This window comes from Garra rufa, chromosome 1, assembly GCF_049309525.1.
Source record: "Garra rufa chromosome 1, GarRuf1.0, whole genome shotgun sequence".
Classification (NCBI taxonomy): domain Eukaryota; kingdom Metazoa; phylum Chordata; class Actinopteri; order Cypriniformes; family Cyprinidae; genus Garra; species Garra rufa.
Genome location: NC_133361.1, coordinates 8446016 through 8466987, shown reverse-complemented (window position 1 = coordinate 8466987; position 20972 = coordinate 8446016). Strand labels below are relative to the sequence as shown.

At 38.3% G+C, this 20972-nt stretch overlaps 2 protein-coding genes across 2 annotated transcripts in view; one reads left to right on the top strand and one right to left on the bottom strand.

The window, feature by feature from the left end:
• LOC141342407 (uncharacterized) overlaps positions 1 to 20972 on the bottom strand; it is a 226404-nt gene that overhangs the window by 50590 nt on the left and 154842 nt on the right. The window lies entirely within an intron of this gene.
• LOC141329358 (uncharacterized) lies at positions 5260 to 7078 on the top strand. Its single transcript, XM_073835460.1, has 2 exons — positions 5260 to 5581; positions 6015 to 7078. The coding sequence occupies exons 1-2, from the start codon at positions 5443 to 5445 to the stop codon at positions 7013 to 7015; spliced, it is 1140 nt and encodes a 379-aa protein (XP_073691561.1). The 5' UTR covers positions 5260 to 5442; the 3' UTR covers positions 7016 to 7078.

The window sequence follows — 20972 nt, the reverse complement described above, 5'->3', positions numbered from 1 at the left end:
TAATTTTTTTTCTGTTTATTTGGCTAAACTCGCTGGTGAAAAAAAATTGCTTAAACCAGTCTAGGCTGGTTGGCTGGTTTAAGCTGGTCAGCAGGCTGGTTTTAGAGGGGTTTTGGCTACTTTTGGCCAGGCTGGGAAACCACCAGCTAAAACCAGCCTGGCCAGACTAGGGGTCCAGCTAAAACCAACCAGCCTAAGCTGGTTTATTGTAAACATTTCACCAAAATCAAGTGCAAATACAAAGTTCTTGACCAGCGAGTGTTTTTTTTTCCCATCATTACTGCGACATCAGAAGCAGTACATTTTCCAGTTTCGTTATTTTTTTTTTTTTTAATTTTTTGCTAAAATCCCTGGAGAAAAAATAACTAAAACTAGCTTAAGCTGGTTGGCTAGTTTTAGCTGGTCATAGTTGGTCAGAAGGCTGGTTTTAGAAAGGGTTTTGGTTTCCAGAGAATGGGAGACCAGCCACTTCCAGCTAAGGCCAGCCAACCAGCCTAGGCTGGTTTTAGCTGTGTTTTTTTGTTTGTTTGTTTGTTTTTTCAGCAGGGATATCACAAGAAATTTGGTTGTCACAAATGCACTCTTCTCCGCTCCGCAGAGCGTGTCCACCGAGGACAGAGAGCCAGAACCAAATGGCGCGACAGTGCAGAAGATTGTTACGGAGCCTGAGCCAAGCCTATCCAACCAGGTGCAAGAGCCGGACTCGTGGAATGCGATGGCGGATGTTTCAGTGGAGCGTGAGGGTGTTGAGGGAAGCACTGCCCACTGCACCATTGCTGATGGTGAGCGTAGTCTGGATCTGGGACATTTGGGCCCTGTTTACTCGAAGGGAAAACACAGATATTTCCCTGCGGTTTGGCCTCTCATTTACACGAAAACCCCGTTTTTATCACAGAAAACGATTACTTCTAAAAACACCGGCCAAAGTGGATAAATTTGAAAACACCGTTTTCTCGTTGTAGTGTGGACTGTGAAAACGGAGTCTTTTGAAAACGATGACGCATATTTAGTCATGTCACGCATATTGTACCAATAGATATCTGTTTACACCAGTAATTGTGCCTGTGCTTTTTCACTGTCACACTAGTGCTAAAGAGATTTACCCTTTTCACTCTTCAAATTGCAGTCCTAAAATGATGACAGAAAATTTACTTTTGCTGTCCTGAAAAAACATGACGACAACTGCTTTTCAGATAAAAAATGAATGAGCGCGAAATAGACGCGTCAGTGGAGGATGAGGTATTTCCGTAAATTATTCCGCCAGAAGAATTGTGTGAAAACTTATTACGTCTGTATACTTTTGGAGGCTTTACGCATGCGCAGTAAGGCTAATTTGATTTTTTCCAACGTTTCAGTGTGAATGAGAAACTCTTCGAAACGCTTGGAAACGCTGGTGTGGACGGAGAGCGTTTTAAAATGAAAATCCGTTTTCAAATGTTTCCCGATTAATGTAAACGTAGCCTTAGATATGGAGCAAGATTTGATTGATTTCATTGAGGATATAGATGTGGAACAGGACTTGATCAACTTCTATGGGGAGGTATTTGAAAACATGCCACCTCTCCTTTCACCAACCTCTGAACTTTCTGCTTGCCTTAAACTATCAGTTAGCCCTGAACTACCAGTCTGCCCTGAACAATCCGTCTGCCTTGAACTGTCAATCTGCCTGAATTTCCTACGCATTCTCCCTTTGTTATCTCCATATATTATCCCCCAGAAAGCCTCAGAACTCTGCCTAGGCCCTCCGAACCAGTGGCTCCACCTTGGCTCTCAGCTTCCTCATCTTGACCTGGCTCCGCCGTCCCGCCATCACCTCAGGACTCCACTCTTCTGGCTGCGCCTCGTCACTCCATCCCACCGGCTCGTTTGAGCTCCTTCCTCCCTCCGGCTTTCACTCAGTCCTCTGTCAGTCTGGCTCCCTCACAGGCCTCTGGATCTCCGTCTCGGTCACCAAAACCTTGGCTTCTGCCTTGGCCATCCAGATCCTCTGTGTTGCCCAGGATCGTCAGCTCTCCATCTCTGCCTGGGGCTCCATCTCCGACAGTCAGCCTCCACCATGGCTCCTCCCTCCATTGGCTCCGCTGTTGGCTACCATCATATCTGCAGCCTGGGTCTCGCCTGTCTCCGGGTCCCTTCTGTGTCCTCCCTGGCTCCTCCTACTCCGTGTCCCTTCTGTGTCCTCCCAGACTCCTCCCGACATCTGATCCACCCTAGAACCTTCGGCCTTCTCCATGGCTCCCTCCATCCATCTGATCCACCCTAGACCCTTCTGACTCCTCAATGGCTCCTCCATCTGTCTGATCCACCCTGGACCCTTCGGCCTCCTCCATGGCTCCCTCCATCCGTATGATCCACCCTGGACCCTTCTGTCTTCTCAATTGCTCCTCCATCTGTCTGATCCTCCTTAGACCCTTCTGTCTCCTCCATGGCTGCTCCATCTGTCTGATCCACCCTAGATCCTTCGGCCACTTCCATGGCTCCTCCATCAGTCTGATCCACCCTAGACCCTTCTGTCTCCTCCATGGCTGCTCCATCTGTCTGATCCACCCTAGATCCTTCTACCACTTCCATGGCTCCTCCATCAGTCTGATCCACACTGGACCCTTCTGTCTCCTCCATGGCTCCCTCCAGCCATCTGATCCACCCTGGACCCTTCGGTCTCCTCCATGGCTCCCACCATCCGTCTGATTCACCCTGGACACTTCGGCCTTCTCCAGGGCTCCCACCATCCGTCTGATTCACCCTGGACCCTTCTGTCTCGTCCATGGCTCCCTCCAGCCATCTGATCCACCCTGGACCCTTCAGTTTCCTCCATTGCTCCTCCATCCGTCGGATCCACCCTGGACACTTCGGCCTCCCTCAGGGCTCCCTTCATCCGTCTGAACCACCCTGGACCCTTCGGTCTCCTCCATGGCTCCTCCATCTGTCGGATCCACTCTGACATTTTTTCATCGTCCTCTTCCCGGGTGTCTGTCCCCCGCCGAAGCCTCCTCCAGTATAGATTTCCATCTCCTGTACGCTCCTTTGTCTACCTCTTTAGTCCCCTCCATCCATACATTTATTTTTATTTTTTCTACCACAGGTTCCATCTTCCAGGAGTGGGTAGTAATGTCACACCCCTTTGTCTGTGTTAGTTTTTCCCTCATGTGCCCATTATCACACCCCTTTGGACTGTTAATGTTGGTTTCTCCCTCTGTTGCCCATATTTGTTCCTGTTTCCTGTCCTCCTTAACTCTTTATTAGTTAATCACCTGTCCTTGTATCATTATCCTGTCTTTCTTAGTTGGGTTCAGGTCTGTTTTTATGGTCTGATACAAGGTTACTTTGGTATGTGTTTCCTTGCCATTCTTGTGTGAATTTACCTTTTGTGGATATTATTAAAAAGACCTGTCATTGCATTTCATCTTCATGCACCTCTTTCTCAACACACACCCGTGAAATTAAAAATTGAATACAGTCCAGTAGTCAACATTTGAAGTGGATCAAAAAATTTAAAAGAAAAACAATTCTTATCTTAGGACAACTTTGATTAACTTTTTTGATCCACTTCGAATGTTTACTATTGTAGAATACTTGTACTGCTAGAGGTACAATTTGTTATAGAGTTGTACTTTTATAACAAAGTCTGTAATTTGTTTAGTAATTTCCCTGATAGCACACTTTCATCTTAGAGACGTTTTGACGTCTGCATTTACATCTGCAAGACATCTGAAAGATGTAGTTTGCTCATCTGCAATACGTCTATTGGACATTTCCAAACAGATTTCAAATAGACGTCTATTGGATGTCTTTAAGATGTTTATGAATCAGAATAGATGTAAAAACTGACATCTTACAGACGTCTGAACGATGTTTTTTACACAGCAGAGGCTTTCCAGATCGAGAGCATGGCCATGTCTACCATTGAGGACACCGAGGTCATGTCCTCTGTATTTTATTCCCGAAATTTCAAAAAGCTGAAATCCAGCAGTGATGATCAATGCCAAACACAGAACCCGGTCCGTGTCCGAATCCATATGTCGTCTGTATTTTCTATTTTCTGGTATTAAAGTGGCAGAAATGTGTAATATTATATAATATTAATGTAGACATGTATTAACTGTAAATAAGTAATGTAATATAATTAGAGTATCTAAAGCGTTTGTGCATTTATACTTAATGTTTTCAGACCACTGTTCTCTATACAAATGCATAGAAAATACGTAGTTAATTTTTATACCATGGTGTTAGGCGCTAAAGGCCTACTGTATGTGTGTTTTACTGGTTATCATGTATGATACTAGCAAGGATTCATTTTAATAACTTAAACAGTCAGAATAATTAAATTTCACCATATAAAAATGAGCTTGTTACAATTTTTACAGATGGTATTGTTTTTGATTAACATTATCTGAGCTGTAAATCATGATAGAGGTTTAGGCTACTAGACATTGCTTTATCCCATATATTATTAATTCTATTTCTCCAGGTCTTAAAAAGGTAACAAAAAGCTTTCTTAATATTTGTGTTTTGAAAAGGAGGGCACTGCATAGGGCCCAGAGGTTGAAAGGGGCCCAGAAAACTCAGTACTTTCTGACTAGAGGCAGTTCTGGGCCCTTTTTAGATTGTCATCAACTTTTTTTTTTCTTGTTCAATTTGCCCGCTGAACATAGTTGTAGCTCTTATTTTTGCACTCTCAAAATGCACCAAATGAATGAATTTAACTTTAAAATGTAAAAAAAAAAAAATTGAAAAAATGACCTCGGTATTTGAAAAATCCTGGCTACGGCCCTGATCAAGAGATCTTTAACAGACATCTTGCAGATGTACGTGTGATTCCACCGACTTACGTAACCTGATTAAAATAAAAATAAGGTGTGTCTTTTTGCAAATTTTACTGGAAATCAATCTTATGTGATGTTAAATGGAGAAAGGCATGGCTGTTAAAACTCTGTGGACACTGGAAAAGAGACGTTTTAATATATAATTTTGATAGGCTATACAGATTAAAACTACAAAAGCGGAAAATTGGCTAATGACATCTTTTTTTATTATTCTGAGAATATCTCAGGGTATGTAAACATCATTCTCAGTTTTTGATATATACTGACGAAGTTAAGCAGAGTTGACATGGCTAAATTAAATCTGTGCAGTCCCAACGTTTTTCTTAAATATTATTTTGCTCCTCCCGTCTCTTCACACTCCAGTCCAGCGGGTGGAGCTAAAAGACATACGATTGTTTACCAAACACCATTAAACCTCAGATGAAGAAGACTAGTTTCAGCGTGATCTTTTGTGTTGTCGTGATGCTAGAAAATGTTAGTTAAAATGTGCTATTTCTAATTAGAAAAATACATAATTGAATCAGATCAGTAAATAACTGTTAACTGTAATATTAACTGTAATTATCAAGCAGGAATATCTGGAGGAGTATCAGCTGAACTGAGATCTGCTACTGTGAGGATGGTGTTTGTTAAAGAAGAGACTGAGGAGAACATAAGTGAACTAGAAACCTGGAGAATAAAACAGGAGGAACCAGAACCATGGAAAATCAAATGTGAGGAACCAGAACCACAGAGAATAAAACAGGAGGAAAAAGAAGGTTGGTGTTTATTCTTCATTCATTTTTAATGAGTTTGTGGTACATTAAACTAACCAAGATTTAACAGGGTGCCTGCGGATCACTAAACAGTTTTACACTCCTTAATGTAATTATATGGGCTTAATTACCATGAAAATGTCTTCAGTCCGCCTTTCAAATGTCTTAAAAATATAAGAACTGGCATTTTCGTTCATTGCTTTTTTTGTAAAATTGTAATCTCCATAGTTCACAATTTAAAAAAATGAACTCCTTACATTTTGTAGTTGAGAATATGTACTGTGTGAACCTTAAATCAACTGTGACGGAAATAAATACATATAAAAATATTAATATGATATCACTATTATATCATGATTAATTTTTATGTATTTTTTTTATTAATTATTATTTTTTTAATGAATGACTAAAAAGAACCAATTGTGTTCTATTTCAGAGTGGATTGAAGAAAATGAGGAAACTGAAGAACTGAGTAAAGTTGAGGGAAAAAATCATAGTAAAACTAGGGAAAAACCTCTGACTTGCTCTCGAACCAAACAGAAAGAATTAGTGAAAAGAAGAGCCAAAAAATATGTCACCTGCACTCGCTGTGGAAACACTTTCACAAGCAAAACAAGTCTTGAGCGTCACATGAGACTTCATACTGGAGAGAAGCCATTCACTTGTGATCAATGTGGGAAGAGTTTTGCACAAATAGCAAACCTTAAGGTTCACATGTACATCCACACTGGAGAGAAACCTTATCAGTGTTCACACTGTGAGAAGAGATTCAGAAACTCAGAACATCTGAAAACACATGAGAGGATCCACACTGGAGAGAAACCGTACACATGTGACCAATGCGGGAGGAGTTTTGCAAATTCATCAACCCTTAAGAAGCACATGAACATCCACACTAGAGAGAATCTGTACCCATGCGATCAATGCAGCAAAACATTTTTCTGGAATTCAGGCCTGCAGAGACACCTAACAGTTCATACACAAGAGAAGAGACCTTTATGTTATGTGTGTGGAAAGAGTTTTTCTAGTCTACAAACTTTGCAAGGACATCAGAAAATACACACTGGTGTGAGAGACTACATGTGCTTTGAGTGTAAGAAGACTTTTATTTCAGCAAGCCATTTAAAACTGCATGAGAGGATCCACACTGGAGAAAAACCTTACGTGTGTTCACACTGCGACAAGAGATTCATTCATTCAGGAAAACTGAAAACACATGAGAGGACCCACACTGGAGAGAAACCTTATCAGTGTTCACACTGCAACAAGAGATTTGGTCAGTCATCAACTCTGAAAACACACGAGAGGATCCACACTGGAGAGAAACCGTATCACTGCACTGAATGTGGGAAGAGTTTCAGTTGTTCATCTTCTCTACACAGACATACGAAAAACAATCACAGTAGATCATCTTCAGATCCAGTCCTTTTCAGCTGAGATTCAGTTCCACGCAAAGCCGAGGAGCAATGTCAAACGTTGTATTCCTTTAAATCATTTTGCTGCATGATAACATTAATCTTTCTTATAAGTTTCATAACAATGTTCCGATTCGATTTTCAAGTTCTTAATTTGATTCCATTTCGATTATCGATTTCGATTCCTGATTTGACAGTATGAATGAATATAGATTTAACACAAATCCTACATTTATAACGAACCTGTATATAAACACTTTAAATACACTTGGGTACAATAAAACAACTCAACTTTATATTTCAAATGTTTACAGTGAATAGACAGATGTCTTGACAAATGGCTCCGCAGATTTGTAGCATTATGCTGCGTTCCAGGCAGGTTTTTGAGCTCGAAATCACGGCATCAAACCACGACTCACGACTTTGTAGCTTTCCAGGCAATCACGCCAAACTGCCTGAGCTCATTTATTATTTTTATATTATTATGAATTTGTTATAGACCTTTTTCACAGAAACCGGAAATACGCAATCGCAGGGTATGCAGACTTCCTGTGTAATGTCAACACAGCAGAAAGCCGGGTAATTTAAAATTAAAATGGAGAGAGTCTACACAACTTCTCTCACTGGTTTGCCAAAGATAACTTTTGCCGACCTGATAAGAGTCGTGTAGGAAAACTCCGTCACAAAGAGGAACAAATTGGATAAAGGATATACATTTTTCCACTAAGAGTTTAATCCGGGTTTAACGTACGTAAAAAGCGACCAGGAAACCACAAATTTCTGTCATACCTTATTTGGAACAAACACTAACTACTATCAAAAGAACGAGCCCTTATTCCACAGATAAAGCACATAATATCACGTTAAGCGTTTTCTCCCCCATAGAAGCCAAGGAAACTGCTTAACGTGGTTTAACTTTCCTTGACAGCGACCAGGAAAAACTTCTGTTAAATTTCACTTATGATAAACACTTCCTGTTCTCAAAAGAATGAGCTCTCATTCAGCATATAATGTGAATAATATAAAGTGAATAATATCACGCTTTTCTCCCTACACTGTAAACCCCACTGTTGTCATTAATAAAGAAACTAAGTTAATATAACTTGACATTACTTAAAGTACTAAGTTTTGGCATTAAAACTTAAACAGGTGTGTTTAACTTACTCATTTGGCAAGAAAAAACATTTTAATTAATATTTTACGTTCTCTGAACTCAACATTTTAATTAATTTAGATGTTTCACCATGTCTGTTTAAAATGATTGGTCGCACTTGTAATTCTGCTTTGACAACTGCGCTGATTGGTCGATATAAATTATATGACACAACGCGGGAATTTTTTTTGTCATGCTGAATTTCGCTGAAGCAGCAGCAGGACAGAGGCACCAGAAACCAGAAGTCAAAAGTTAAATAGGTAAGTTGAGATTTAAACGCTAATATACATTTTTCTAAATTGATTTACATGTTATTTTAACTTTACATTTCCTTTTCCCTCCAGTAGGAGCACAAGTACGCTGGTGGTAAAACAGGCGGGAAGAGAAGTCGTCGTGAAGGATTTATTACTAGAGTGACTTTACACAGGTAGGTTAACGGTAAAATTTTAATGCAAATTTCGCTTGGTTGCCATTTTATTTTGAGTATTTTGTAGTTATAAACATGCCTTACTAACTTTCTGTAAGAACATTTTAATTTCACATTAATTTTTTTTAATTTCTTCCCCCAGCAACACTTGCAGGCAGGCGATCATGAAGCATTCAGGGACACGCATGGAGTAATGATAAAGGCCCATGGATTACGCTGGTAAATTAATGTTTAACACGCCTGTACATTGTGGTTTATAGTCTGTAAAAGGTATTATTTTGTAGTTATAAACACGCCTGAGTTTCTAATTTTCTGATAGAACATTTGAATTTACCGCTTGCCTCCTCCCCCAGCGGCACTAGCAGGCAGGCGATCATGGAGCAGGCGGTGACAGGGATGGAGTCGTTTTGAAAGGCCCATAGATTACGCTGGTAAGTTAAAGTTTAACACGCCTGTACGTTTTGGTTTATTGTCTGTAAAAATGTTTTATTTTATATGGATGGACAAGGTATAAATGTGTTTAGGTTAATATGAAGTTTCTGTGAGAAACCAAACCAATGTTTTATAGCCTACACCTTTTTTGTTAATTTACAATAAACATGCTGCTACCGTGGCTCTAACTTCGAGTATAATTTACTCCCATGCTTACTGACGTGTACCTGTGTATTAGTTGTGATATAATTATATACTTTATTCTTTTGGTGTAAAATTGGGTTGCCGCTTGAAGACGTTGTAGTTTTAGGAATATCTTTGGCCAATCGTGTTTACTAAAAACCGCAGACCTTTTCCCGCCTAAAGGTTTTAAGAGGAGAACAATGCGAGGCAGAAAATTTAACGAAATTAATTCCTTAATTTTAATCCCCCACCCGCATATTTTGCATTTCCCTCTTAGTCAACACACCTGAGTCAAAGAACCAGCTCGAAGTGAGCTCCGTGCATTAGCTGTGCTCCGATTGACATGGTCCCTGCATAGTGCACAGCAGGGGAAATCCGTTGAAGTTTACTACACTTCGGAACATTCATTCACATATTTGCGCTACGCCATGGCATACAGTGTCACATACCGCTTCAAATGGAATGGAAATGTTTTATCTGCGTCTGCGTGTGAAAAAGCTGTATGAGGTGCCGTAGCGCAAATATATGAATGAATGTTCCGAAGTGTAGTAAACTTAAACGGATTTCCCCTGCTCAAGGAGTAGGGAGCAATGAGCAGGGACCATGTCAATTGGAACACAATTCATGCATGGAGTTCACTTCTAACGAGCTGATTATCTGAATCAGGTGTGTTAACTAAAAGAGAAATGCTAAATATGCAGAGCGGGTGTAAGGACTGGAATTGAGAACCGCTGTCTTAAAGGGATATTTCACCCTAAAAATGACATTTCTGTGACACGGTTTTTTTTTTTTTTTTTTTTTTTTTTTTAAACCTGAAACTGTGATATTTGGTGATTCGTGTAATGCAGGTCAATGGTAACCATTCCTTTGAGAGTCAAAATATATTCAAACAAAACTATTAATATTCATGGCTCATAATGATACAGTAGTGTCTTTAATTGATGCAAGAAACTGAACGGTATTTAAAAGATTGTTACCTTCAATCCACAGGCACTGCAAACTGTCCTGAAAGCATTCACAATAGTCTGGATCATTATTGTATATCAAATGTTAGGAATTTGTATTTTGAAGTCAATGTTCCCTATTTGATATGTGCATGATGTGAACATAATCTTGCTTTTTACACAGATTGCAGCATCCAGAATAGTCATGACTACCATGTTGATGAACAATACATATGTATCCTGCCCCTCAGTTGTAAGCAAACCAGATCCACATCATTGTGTCAGTGTGGAGAGGGAGGATGCATATAATATTTTTCATCAAAATGGTACTCGTGCTTGCTTATCCAGCATGCTGCAACCTGTGTAAAAAAGCAAGATTGCATTCACATGCACAATCTCAAACAAGGAACATTTGACTTTTCACAGTTTCCTAAAGTTTTATACATTTTGACATTATGCATTCCAGACTGATTTGAATGCATTCAGGATAGTTTGCGGAGGCTGTGAATTCAGTTTCTTGTATAGACTGATCGTTTCTATTCATAAGACACCAATGTGTCATCAGGAGCCACAAATATTAATTTTGTTTTGCTTGTATGTTTTTTGTTTGACTCTCAAAGGGACTGTTACCATTGACTTTCATTATGAATCACCAAAGACCACAGTTTCAGTTAAAAATTCTTCTTAACTGTTCTGTTTTGTCATGTAAATATGTAGTGTACTTACCTTTATTGTCAATTTTATGTTATAGGTGACCTGACAGAAGAAAATGTGGAATTGTAAATACTGCATTTTTAGTTCTGAGAAAAGAGGAGAAATTCTTAAACACTATCGTCTGAAGCATGGAGGCCATACAAAGATTGTCCCTTTTCCATGCCCACACCAGGACTGTCTTTGCACGTTCCAGTCCATTAGTAATTTGCAAGTGCATCTTTCTAAAATTCACGCTAAAGACAGTGCAAGTGCGAGTAATGTAACCCCACTTGTATTTAAGTGTCAGCACTGCGAGTTTTCTGAACCCTGCACAGAAGCAGATTTTCTAAGACACTTGCGTGGTAGACATTTAAAAGCAAATGAGAACATCCAGTGTCCTTACAGAGGTTGCACATTTCAGACTCGTGTTTATGCAACATTCAATTCGCATAAAAGTAAGACGCATAGTGAACATGACAGGAGGATGAAGCCAGAAATTATTTCTGGTAATAGTGAGGAGAATGACAATGATGAACTCGAACCCGTTTCTTTGGATGAAATTGAAATTGAGGAAAATGAAGATCAGTTAGGTAGGGAATCCTCTGATTTTGTGAGTCAATTGGAGCGCAATTTAGCTGGTATTTTTTTGAAGATGCAAAGCATCCTTCATATTCCAGCAAGTTCTGTTCAAGATATCATACAAGAATTAACTGAAATTCAGAAGTTGTCTTTCTCAATGGTGTACAAGTCCATTTCAAGTGTCCTGAGGAAACATTATGCAGATGTTGATGATTCCCTTGTTACAGAAGTAGTAGATGCTGTTTCTAAGAGCAATGTATTTTCAAGGTGCTGCGACCCAGGTGGATGTTTGTCCACAATCAAAAAAAGGAACTCATTTGTGTTGAATGAATTTCCAGTGGTGATGCCTGTGGAGTACATGCTTCCAGAGGGAGAGAAACCGTATGTTTATGTGCCAATTCAGCCTGTGTTACAAACAATGCTCAACAAGCCAGACATATTGGATAAAGCACTTTCAGTGCAAGAACGTGTAGCAAATAGCTACAGTTCTTATCGTGATGGTGACTATTTTAAAGAAAATAGTCTTCTCAATGGTGACGAATTTAAAATTGCTATTGGACTCTATATTGATGATTTTGAGGTGGCTAATCCATTGGGGACATCTAGAGGCAAACACAAAATGTGTGCAGTGTACTGGGTGTTAGCAAACATAGCTGCGAAGTACAGGTCAACTCTTCACTCCATTCAACTTGCTCTTCTCTGCAATGCTAGCACAGTGAAGAAGTATGGCTACCAAACAATTATGCAGCCACTTCTGCAAGACCTTGTCCACCTGGAGCAAACTGGGTTGTACATTGATCAGTTAGGTGCTACTGTGAAAGGCACTGTCTTGTATGTTTCAGCTGACAATCTTGCTGCTCATTCTCTTGCAGGCTTTTTTGAGAGTTTTACTGTGGAGAGGTTCTGCCGCTTTTGCATGGCCACAAGAAACGAGACTCAGCACACTGAAGTTGGCACCAGAAACTTTGAACAACGGACTCAGGATATGCACAACAGACACACTGAGGAGGTAAAGCAAGATCCCTCTTTAAGTAAGTTATATGGGGTGAAAAGAATTTGCCCACTAACTGATGCTTTGCAGCATTTTCATGCAGTGAATGGCTACCCACCGGACATTTTGCATGACCTTTTCGAAGGTGTTGTGCCTGTTGAACTATGTCTCTGCCTGTCAGACATGGTTGAGAAGAAATACTTCTCACTTGATTCAGTTAACCATGCCATTAAGACGTTTGCTTACACCTTTTCTGACAAAACGAACCAACCACAGCCCATTCCAAAGGGTTTTGTAAGTAAAGGATCAATTGGTGGCAATGGCCATGAAAATTGGACTTTACTTAGGTTGCTACCACTTATCATTGGTGATAATGTCCCAGAGGGAGAGGGTTCATGGGAAATTTTGATGCTGCTTAAGGACATAGTTGAATTGGCAGTTGCTCCGAAACATACTGATGAGTCCATTCATGACTTGGGTTGCAAAATAACAGAACACAGAGAATTGTTGCAGTCGACATTTCCTGATTTCAGACTTAAACCCAAACATCATTTCATAGAACATTACCCCCAGCTGATTAAAGCCTTTGGCCCACTCTCTGATGTTTGGACAATGCGCTTTGAAGGAAAGCACAAATTTTTCAAAAAGGTAATTCGTGAATCTCAAAATTTCAAAAATGTGGCACTAACATTGGCTGTTAAACATCAGAGAATGATGGCATACTATCTTGATTCGAGTTCATTTTTCAGGCCTTCGGTTGAAATGGAGAAAGTTAAAACGGCAATGGTTGCATCGTTTCCTGACCCTGTTAAACAGCAGTTTCATCAAATGGCACCTCAGCTGAATACTGTGCTTGTTGCATCATCTGTGATGGTAGAGGGAATCAAATACAGTGTGGATATGGTGATCTCAGCTGGTTCGTGCTCTGGTCTTCCAGAATTCAAGCAAATATCACAGATTGTTGCAGTCAACTCGGAGATCTTATTTGTCTGTAAACAAATGTCAGCATGGTACACTGAACATCTTCGGTCATATGAACTTTGTAGCAACCATTTCTCAACTCTCTGTGTGGTTAAGGTGTCAGAGCTTAATGAGGTTTTTCCTCTTTCAGGTTACATTGTTAAGGGCAGGATGATGGTGACACCTAAACGTTTTATTTTTTGCTGAGTGCATTGCATTAATGTTGGCTGAGTCCAAGTAGTAATTTTTTTTTATTTTTTTTTATTCCTCTTCCACAGTAGTCCAATCACATCCAGTTCCAGTGGATTGCAGTTTGATGAAGACAGTGACCAAACTTGGTATTTATAGTCATGCCAGCACATTTAAATTTGTTGCAATGAAATAGATTTTTGATGTTATTAATTGGTATGTTCACATTTGCTGGCCAGATGGGTTCTCACGAGAAGATGCTCTTGAGGGTTATCCTATGTGAAGGGGATATAAGGAAGATCATCCTTGCAAAGAAACCAGATTCTATTGATGACTTGATTGCATCGCTAAAAGAAAGTTTAAAGGTTGATTTCAATTTTTCTCTTCAGTATGAAGATCAAGACTTTGACAATGCACTTTGCAATTTAACGGACATTTCAGCACTTCAAGACCAAGCAACAGTGAAAATAATTCCTGTACTCGAACTTACACCAGTTGATGTGGTGGAAACGTTTAATGACTCTGCAAGCACCGCAGACACAGAAATTCTTTCACCTCAGGAGAGACAGAAGCCCTGGCCAAATGACTTCGCTATTCCTAGCTTTTCGGTAGATGTTGAATATCGTCTGCGGCAGGGCAACTTGAAATACCTCAAAGATGGCACTTTCCTCAAACCGTCTCGAGACCTTAAACATCAAATCCTTGAAAAATTGGCCGAAAGCATTTTTGCCTTTAAGGCCTATCCAGATGATAAGGATTATGAACAAGTAGCATCTGCCCTGGTAAAACAGCATCCATGTCTGTTGGAAAGTGGTTCACGATCTGGCTGGGGGGGCTGGAAAAATAGCCTTAAATTTAAAATGGGGAATTTTAGAACGAAGATGCGAAAATTGGGCGTTCCTGATGTATCAGTAAATGCAGGAAAACGTGGCGCTAACAACCCAGAAGGAGAGCCATCGCGGAAAAACATAAAAAAACCCAAGAAATGTGAATTAAATTTCCTACCAAGCTATCCTGAAGGACATGATGATGCCAGCCTTGAGAATGCTCGTAAAGAACTGGAAGAAGAAATGAAGAAGAGAACACCCAGTGCTTCTGTATTGTCACAGAAAATGGACTTGACGTTTGCATTAAGGCGCAAAGAGATGGTTGTGTCAGCGCCTGCAATCACTGATGTACTTGACCGCTGGCCAGCTCTGTTCCGTGAAGCACAGGTAATTTGCTTATTCATTGTTTTAGTAATGACTTTTTTTTATGAAAATGCTTAGGAATAGTTAAGTTATTATAACAAACCAACTCTTAAATGAATTTTTACTTAAGGTGAGTACGAAATGAAAAGAGGAAAAAAGAAAACTGAGCATTTTTGTTCTGAAAGTGAATTAATCCTTTAAGGTCTGTACTATACCATAGCAACAAATTTTCATTCTTTTAGCATTTTTAATTTACTTATCCTCAGGCCATCCAAGATGCAGGTAGGTTGTGTATGGTTTTTTTATTTTTGTTATTTTCGTATTGTTTTTAAATGGTAGAACCTTGACACTTTTTTTTTTTTTAACCTAGAACTTTTTGGTTGATTCATATCAACAGTAACCATTGCTTTGACCAAAAATTAAGCGCTTTTAACAAAATGAATATTGGTGGCTCCTGATGATACATTGGTGTGTTATGAAATTAAACGATTAGTCTATGCAAGAAACTGAATCCATAGCCTCTGCAAACTGTTCTGAACGCATTCACAACAGTCTGCAATGCGATCATAATTCATAAAACTTCAGGAATCTGTGAAAAGTCAATGTTCCTTTTGTGAGATTGCACATGTGATCAATTCATAAGACACCAGAGTATCAGGAATTATGAATATATATATTTTTTTCTTGGACTCTAAAAGGAATGGTTTCCATTGACTTGCATTACGAATCAACTTTAATAAACCATAGTTTCAGCAAAAAAAAAAAAAAAATCATTTGGATTAACTGGTAACTAGATCAACAGCAAAATTTCAGTTTTTACTGAACTATAACTTTAAAGGATTAGTTCACTTTCATAATTTACAGATATGGTACTCACCCGCTTGTCATGCAAGATGTCTTTCTTTCTTCAGTCGTAAAGAAAATGTTTTTTTTGTTTGAGGAAAACATTTCAGGATTTCTCTCTATATAATTGATATGTATGGCGCCCCGAAGTTTGAACTTCCAAAATGCAGTTTAAATGCAGCTTCAAAAGGCTCCCAGCCAAAAGGATCCCAGCCGAGGAAGAATCATCTTATATGCTGAAACGATCTTTTATTTTCAGAACAAATTGACTGTTTATATACTTTTTAACCTCAAATGCTCGTCTTGCCTTGTCTCTGCAATGCGCATGCATAGTCTGTGCTCCAGGTCAGTACAGTTAAGGTATGTCGAAAAACTCCCATTTATATCTTAAATTTCAATTGCCCTACAATGCTGTTTTACCCTTTTTTGTAAAGGGCATTTGAGCTGCTTTGTATGTTTACTTTGTAAACACTGTGTCCGTACTTCTGCAGCAATGTAGGGCGATATTATTATTATTATTATTATTATTATTATTATTATTATTATTATTATTATTATTAATAATATATATATATATATATATAATTTTTTTTTTTTTTTTTTTGAAGTTAGGAAAGAAAAATAGATTTTTCAACATACCCTAACTGTATTAACCAGGATCACAGACTACGCATCACAGAGACAAGATGAGCATTTGAGGTTAAACAGTATATAAATTATCAATTTGTTTTGAAAATAACTGATCTTTTCACCAGATAAGATGATTGTTCCTCGGCTGGGATCCTTTTGGCTGGGAGCCTTTTGAAGCTGCATTTCAACTGCATTTTGGAAGTTCAAACTTCGGGGAGCCATACGTATCCATTATATCGAGAGAAAACCTGAAATGTTTTTCTCAAACAATTTCTTTGCGACTGAGGAAAGAAAAGACATGAACATCTTGGATGACAAGGGGGTGGTCAACAAATTTTGTCCAACTTCGACTGGGACAAATCTGATGTTATTTTGAAAAATCGTTTCTGCATGCTATTACCTGCCCCTTCTTGCATTTTCTTTTTCAGATCTACATGGAGTTTAACAGGATTGCTGGTAAGAACCTGAAAAAGGAATTTTATGAGTCCCTTGATCGACATAGTCCATGCCTCTTGGACATTTTCAGAGCCAAAAAGGGAGTTGCTGGTCAGCTCTTGATGGACCTTCTGAAGCAAACAAAGGTTAGTTAGGAGTCCCAAAATTTGTCATAGATGTATTTTAAAAGTAAATTGATATTAAACCATCACTTCATAGTTGATCTCTGAGTAAATGTAACTATATAAATCAGGGATGTCAAACTCAGTGCCTGGAGGGCCGGAGCCCTGCACAGTTTTGTTCCAACCCTGCTCCAACAAGTACTAAGCAGTTTTCAATTATGCCTGAAGGACTTGGTTAGTTGGATCAGGTGTGTTTAATTAGGGTTGCATCTAAGCTCTGCAGGGCTCAATCCCTCCAAGAATTGAGTTTGATTTTAAATGCTTTTATGAGTTTCTTTAAAAAAAAAAAAAAATGTATTAATAGCAAGTGGTTGGATTTAATATAATTTTAATTTTTTTCTCCACACAAGTTGTCAGAGCCAACTGAGGTCCGAACTCTTGTGCTCCAAGGACTGCCTCTTGTGTTTGGAGATGACTCCCCTGCTTTCTTCAAGACAAGTTTGGTAAGTATTCCATGTAGGAAAAAAATATATATGTATGGCACTCACTATAAATTTTAATCTGATGGGTTATTTAACCCAAAATGAGAATTTTGTCATTGATTACTCACCCTCATGTCGTCCACATCCGTAAGACTTCTGTTCTTCTTTAGAACACACATGAAGATATTTTAACAATATTCAAGAGGTAATAAAGAGGCAAGAAGATTTAATTAAAAATATCTTAATTTTTGTTTGAAATATGAACAAAGGTTTTAGAGGTGTGGAACGACATGAGGGTGAGTAATGACAGAATTTTCATTTTTAGGTGATTTGTCCCTAAGTTTAAGTTGCACTGTTTGAAATGTACATGAACTTGCATGCATGTGAATTAACTTTAATTTGATAATGTTAATTCATCTTCACTAGATGTCCGATGAATGCAGCTCGAATCTTGACATGCCAGTGGGGATTGTAATAGTTGAAGATGGGACTCTTCGGCCTCTCAACTCTCTGCATTTGCCTCTCTCCTCATTTGGTATAGTAATTGAGGGAAAAGTGGTCATGGACAATCTACGTGACCTTCCTGAAGCAATGTGCCTCCTGTTTGGATTAATTTATGCGTTACACTTAAACTACCCAAAGTCACTGAAGTACACATTTGAATTTATTCAACGCATTCTCCTTTCCATGGGGCAGAAAGACCTGCAGCCTAAGATACAATCCTTGGCTAACCAGCTGTTCCATTAAAATGGATAAACCAGATCAGCACATGCGATTTCATAAAAAAATAAAATAAAAAAACTCTTAAGATACAGCATGGGGGGCTCCCTTTCTGTTTTGTACTTTTCTTGTCAGCTGAGATGAAAAAAAAAAAGACCTTAAGACCTTTACATTGAAAATTAAAAACATGTTTATGTTAACAGTCAGAAAGACTTTCACCAGCAGAGTGGAAACTTTTTTTTTTTTTTTTTTTTCTCTAACCTTTTTCTTGCAGGGAATGTTTGTTCACATTCAATGACAGGACACTCAAATTTGTTGCACGATTCTGTGGAATGACAACAAACCTACCATACAAAACACTGTGGTGGGTCCATATTAATACCATGGTATTTACAACACATAAGGAACTGGCACATCTCAAACCAAAAATGAGTTTACAGTTTTGTGTCTTCTGAAAATGTGACTGTCTAGTTAAAAATGAGCTTAACCATAAGTTTACATCTAAAAACCAGTTTACTGTTAAAAAAATTGCTTATGTTCATATCTTTAAAAAATTTGATCTTACTGTTAAAAATGAAATGTTTCGATTGTTTTAAAAATGTGAGTTCAAAAATGGGAGTTTACCATTAAAAATAAGTTCCTGTCTTAAAATATGAGCTCATGATGTTCATGTATTTTTTAAAAATGTGGGCTTACTGTTCAAAATGAGCTATTTCATTGTTTGTGCATCTTTTAAATATGTGAGTGTACAGTTAAAAATGAGTTCAGGTCTTCCAAAAATGTGAGCTTATGATTTTGTTCATGTGTCTTAATGACTGAAAATGACCAAAAATAGGAATTTGCTGTTAAAATGAGCTCATGATGTTGTTGTTGTTCATGTCTTTTAAAATGTGAGCTTACTGTTATAAGCAATGCAATGTAAATGCGGTATAAGCGTAATAAAGTGATTGATGTGGAAAAAACAACTTGTTTTAATGATTTATAAACTATTTAATACAAGTAAAAAATATATAAGATGAAAATTTCAGAAGTTTAGTCTATTACCCCTTTTAAGTTATCTGTACTTAAACATTTAAGTTAATTCAATGAAGAGACCACATTTGGTTAACTCAATAAATCGAGTTGTCAATTTTCCATTACTCAAACGAACTGAGGGAATCACTTTCCTCAAATAATTTGAGTAATCTCAACTTATTCGGGTTTACAGTGTATGGAACTCCATTAAGGAAAAAGCTTAACATGGTTTGTTATAATGGACTTCTATGGGGGGCGATCACTTTATATGCTGAATAAGAGCTCGTTCTTTTGACAGCAGCAAGTATTTATTATAAGTGAAATTTAACATAAGTTTGGTTTTCCCTGGTCGCTGTTGAGGTACGTAAACCACGTTAAGCTGTTTCCTTATAATGGGCTTCTATGGGGAGAAAACGCTTAACGTGATATTAATCACTTTATCTGTGGAATAAGGGCTCGTTCTTTTGATAGTAGTTAGTGTTTGTTCCACGTAAGGTTTGACCGAAACTTGGGGTTTCCTGGTCGTTTTTTTACATACATTAAGCCACGTTAAGCGTTTTTCACATTATTTAACTGGTTACCGGCATACCGGGGCGGAAATAGGTTTACACAGCAATTACGTATATCCGGTGCAAAATACGGAAGTTGTGAGAAAGGTCTATTGCCCTAAGCTCTATTTCTCCACCGTTCACTACTTGCATAAACACCGCATCCATAGGGGCTGACAATGCTGTTTCGCAGGCTGTTACGTCAGAGCTTGTAACTGGGAGTACGCCGATCTAGTACGAGTTTGGCTGCCTCTCCAGAGCACTTTCAAGGGTAGAAAGTTGGGAAAACTCAGGTAACGGGTTGCCTGGAATGCAGCGTTACTACAGCATTTCACCTTCAAGTTACAAATCAGGCATTGGCTATAGCTGGGCTCTTGTCCACTTTATCTTTATCTTGCTTGGAAAATGTGAAATGCTTCCATACCTCTGAATTTTAATGTGAAGGTATGGTTGATGTCGGGAACACACCTGAATCGGACATTTTAAGGAATGAATGAATAACGGACTCTCCAGCAATACAAAAAGAATATCGATACGTGGCTGTTGAGAATCGATTTTGAATCGACTACATAAAAATAATGATATATCGAAAAATCAATGTTTTTTGCCCAGCCCTACTTTTAATACACCCGCAGTTTGCTTATTCTGTCATGAAGACTATTCTTGTGTCGTTAACCATTACTAAAAGTATGTTCTGCATGTTTCTTATGATTTGAGGTCATAAGTTTACAGTTTTTGACATGTAGAAAAACAATAAAAATGTCAAGGTTTGTTTTAAGTGAGTCGCATTTTACAGGCTCTTTTCTGTGTGTCTTTTCTGGCATTTTCCTACGGAAATAGTGCAGCAGCAGTGAGTGTGTGAGGAAAATAGGTAAATTCATTCAGAATTCAGTGTTTTTGTATGTTTGTTTGTTTGTAATCTGAAAAGTTAAAAGACGTATTCTGCCCTGTCTGTCTGACTACTAATCCATGATATACGTTTACACCAAGCACTGTAGCGTTAGTAGCATTTTACTTTCATTTGGAAGCTGATTGAAGAGAAGTGGAAGAGGAACATCATGACAAAGCTGGAGAAAAAACACTCAAAAACTAAAAGAAAAAAAGCTATTTTCTTGTTTAAAAGCTTTTAATAATAGTATGTTTTATTAAAGGGATAGTTCATCAATTTGATGTTTATCTGCTTACCTCCAGGGACCCAAGATGTAGGCGACTTTGTCTTCTCAGTAGAACACAAACTAAGATTTTTAACTCAAACCATTGCAGTCTGTTAGTGATTTGATGGGCACCAAATCTTTAAGAGTAAAAAAAAAAAAAAAAAAAACATGCACAGACAAATCCCTGTGGCTCATGATACATTGATGTCCTTAGACATGAAATTATCGTTTTTTTTTGTTTGTTTTTTGTTTTTTGTGAAAAACTGAACAGTATTTATAAAAAATGTTTA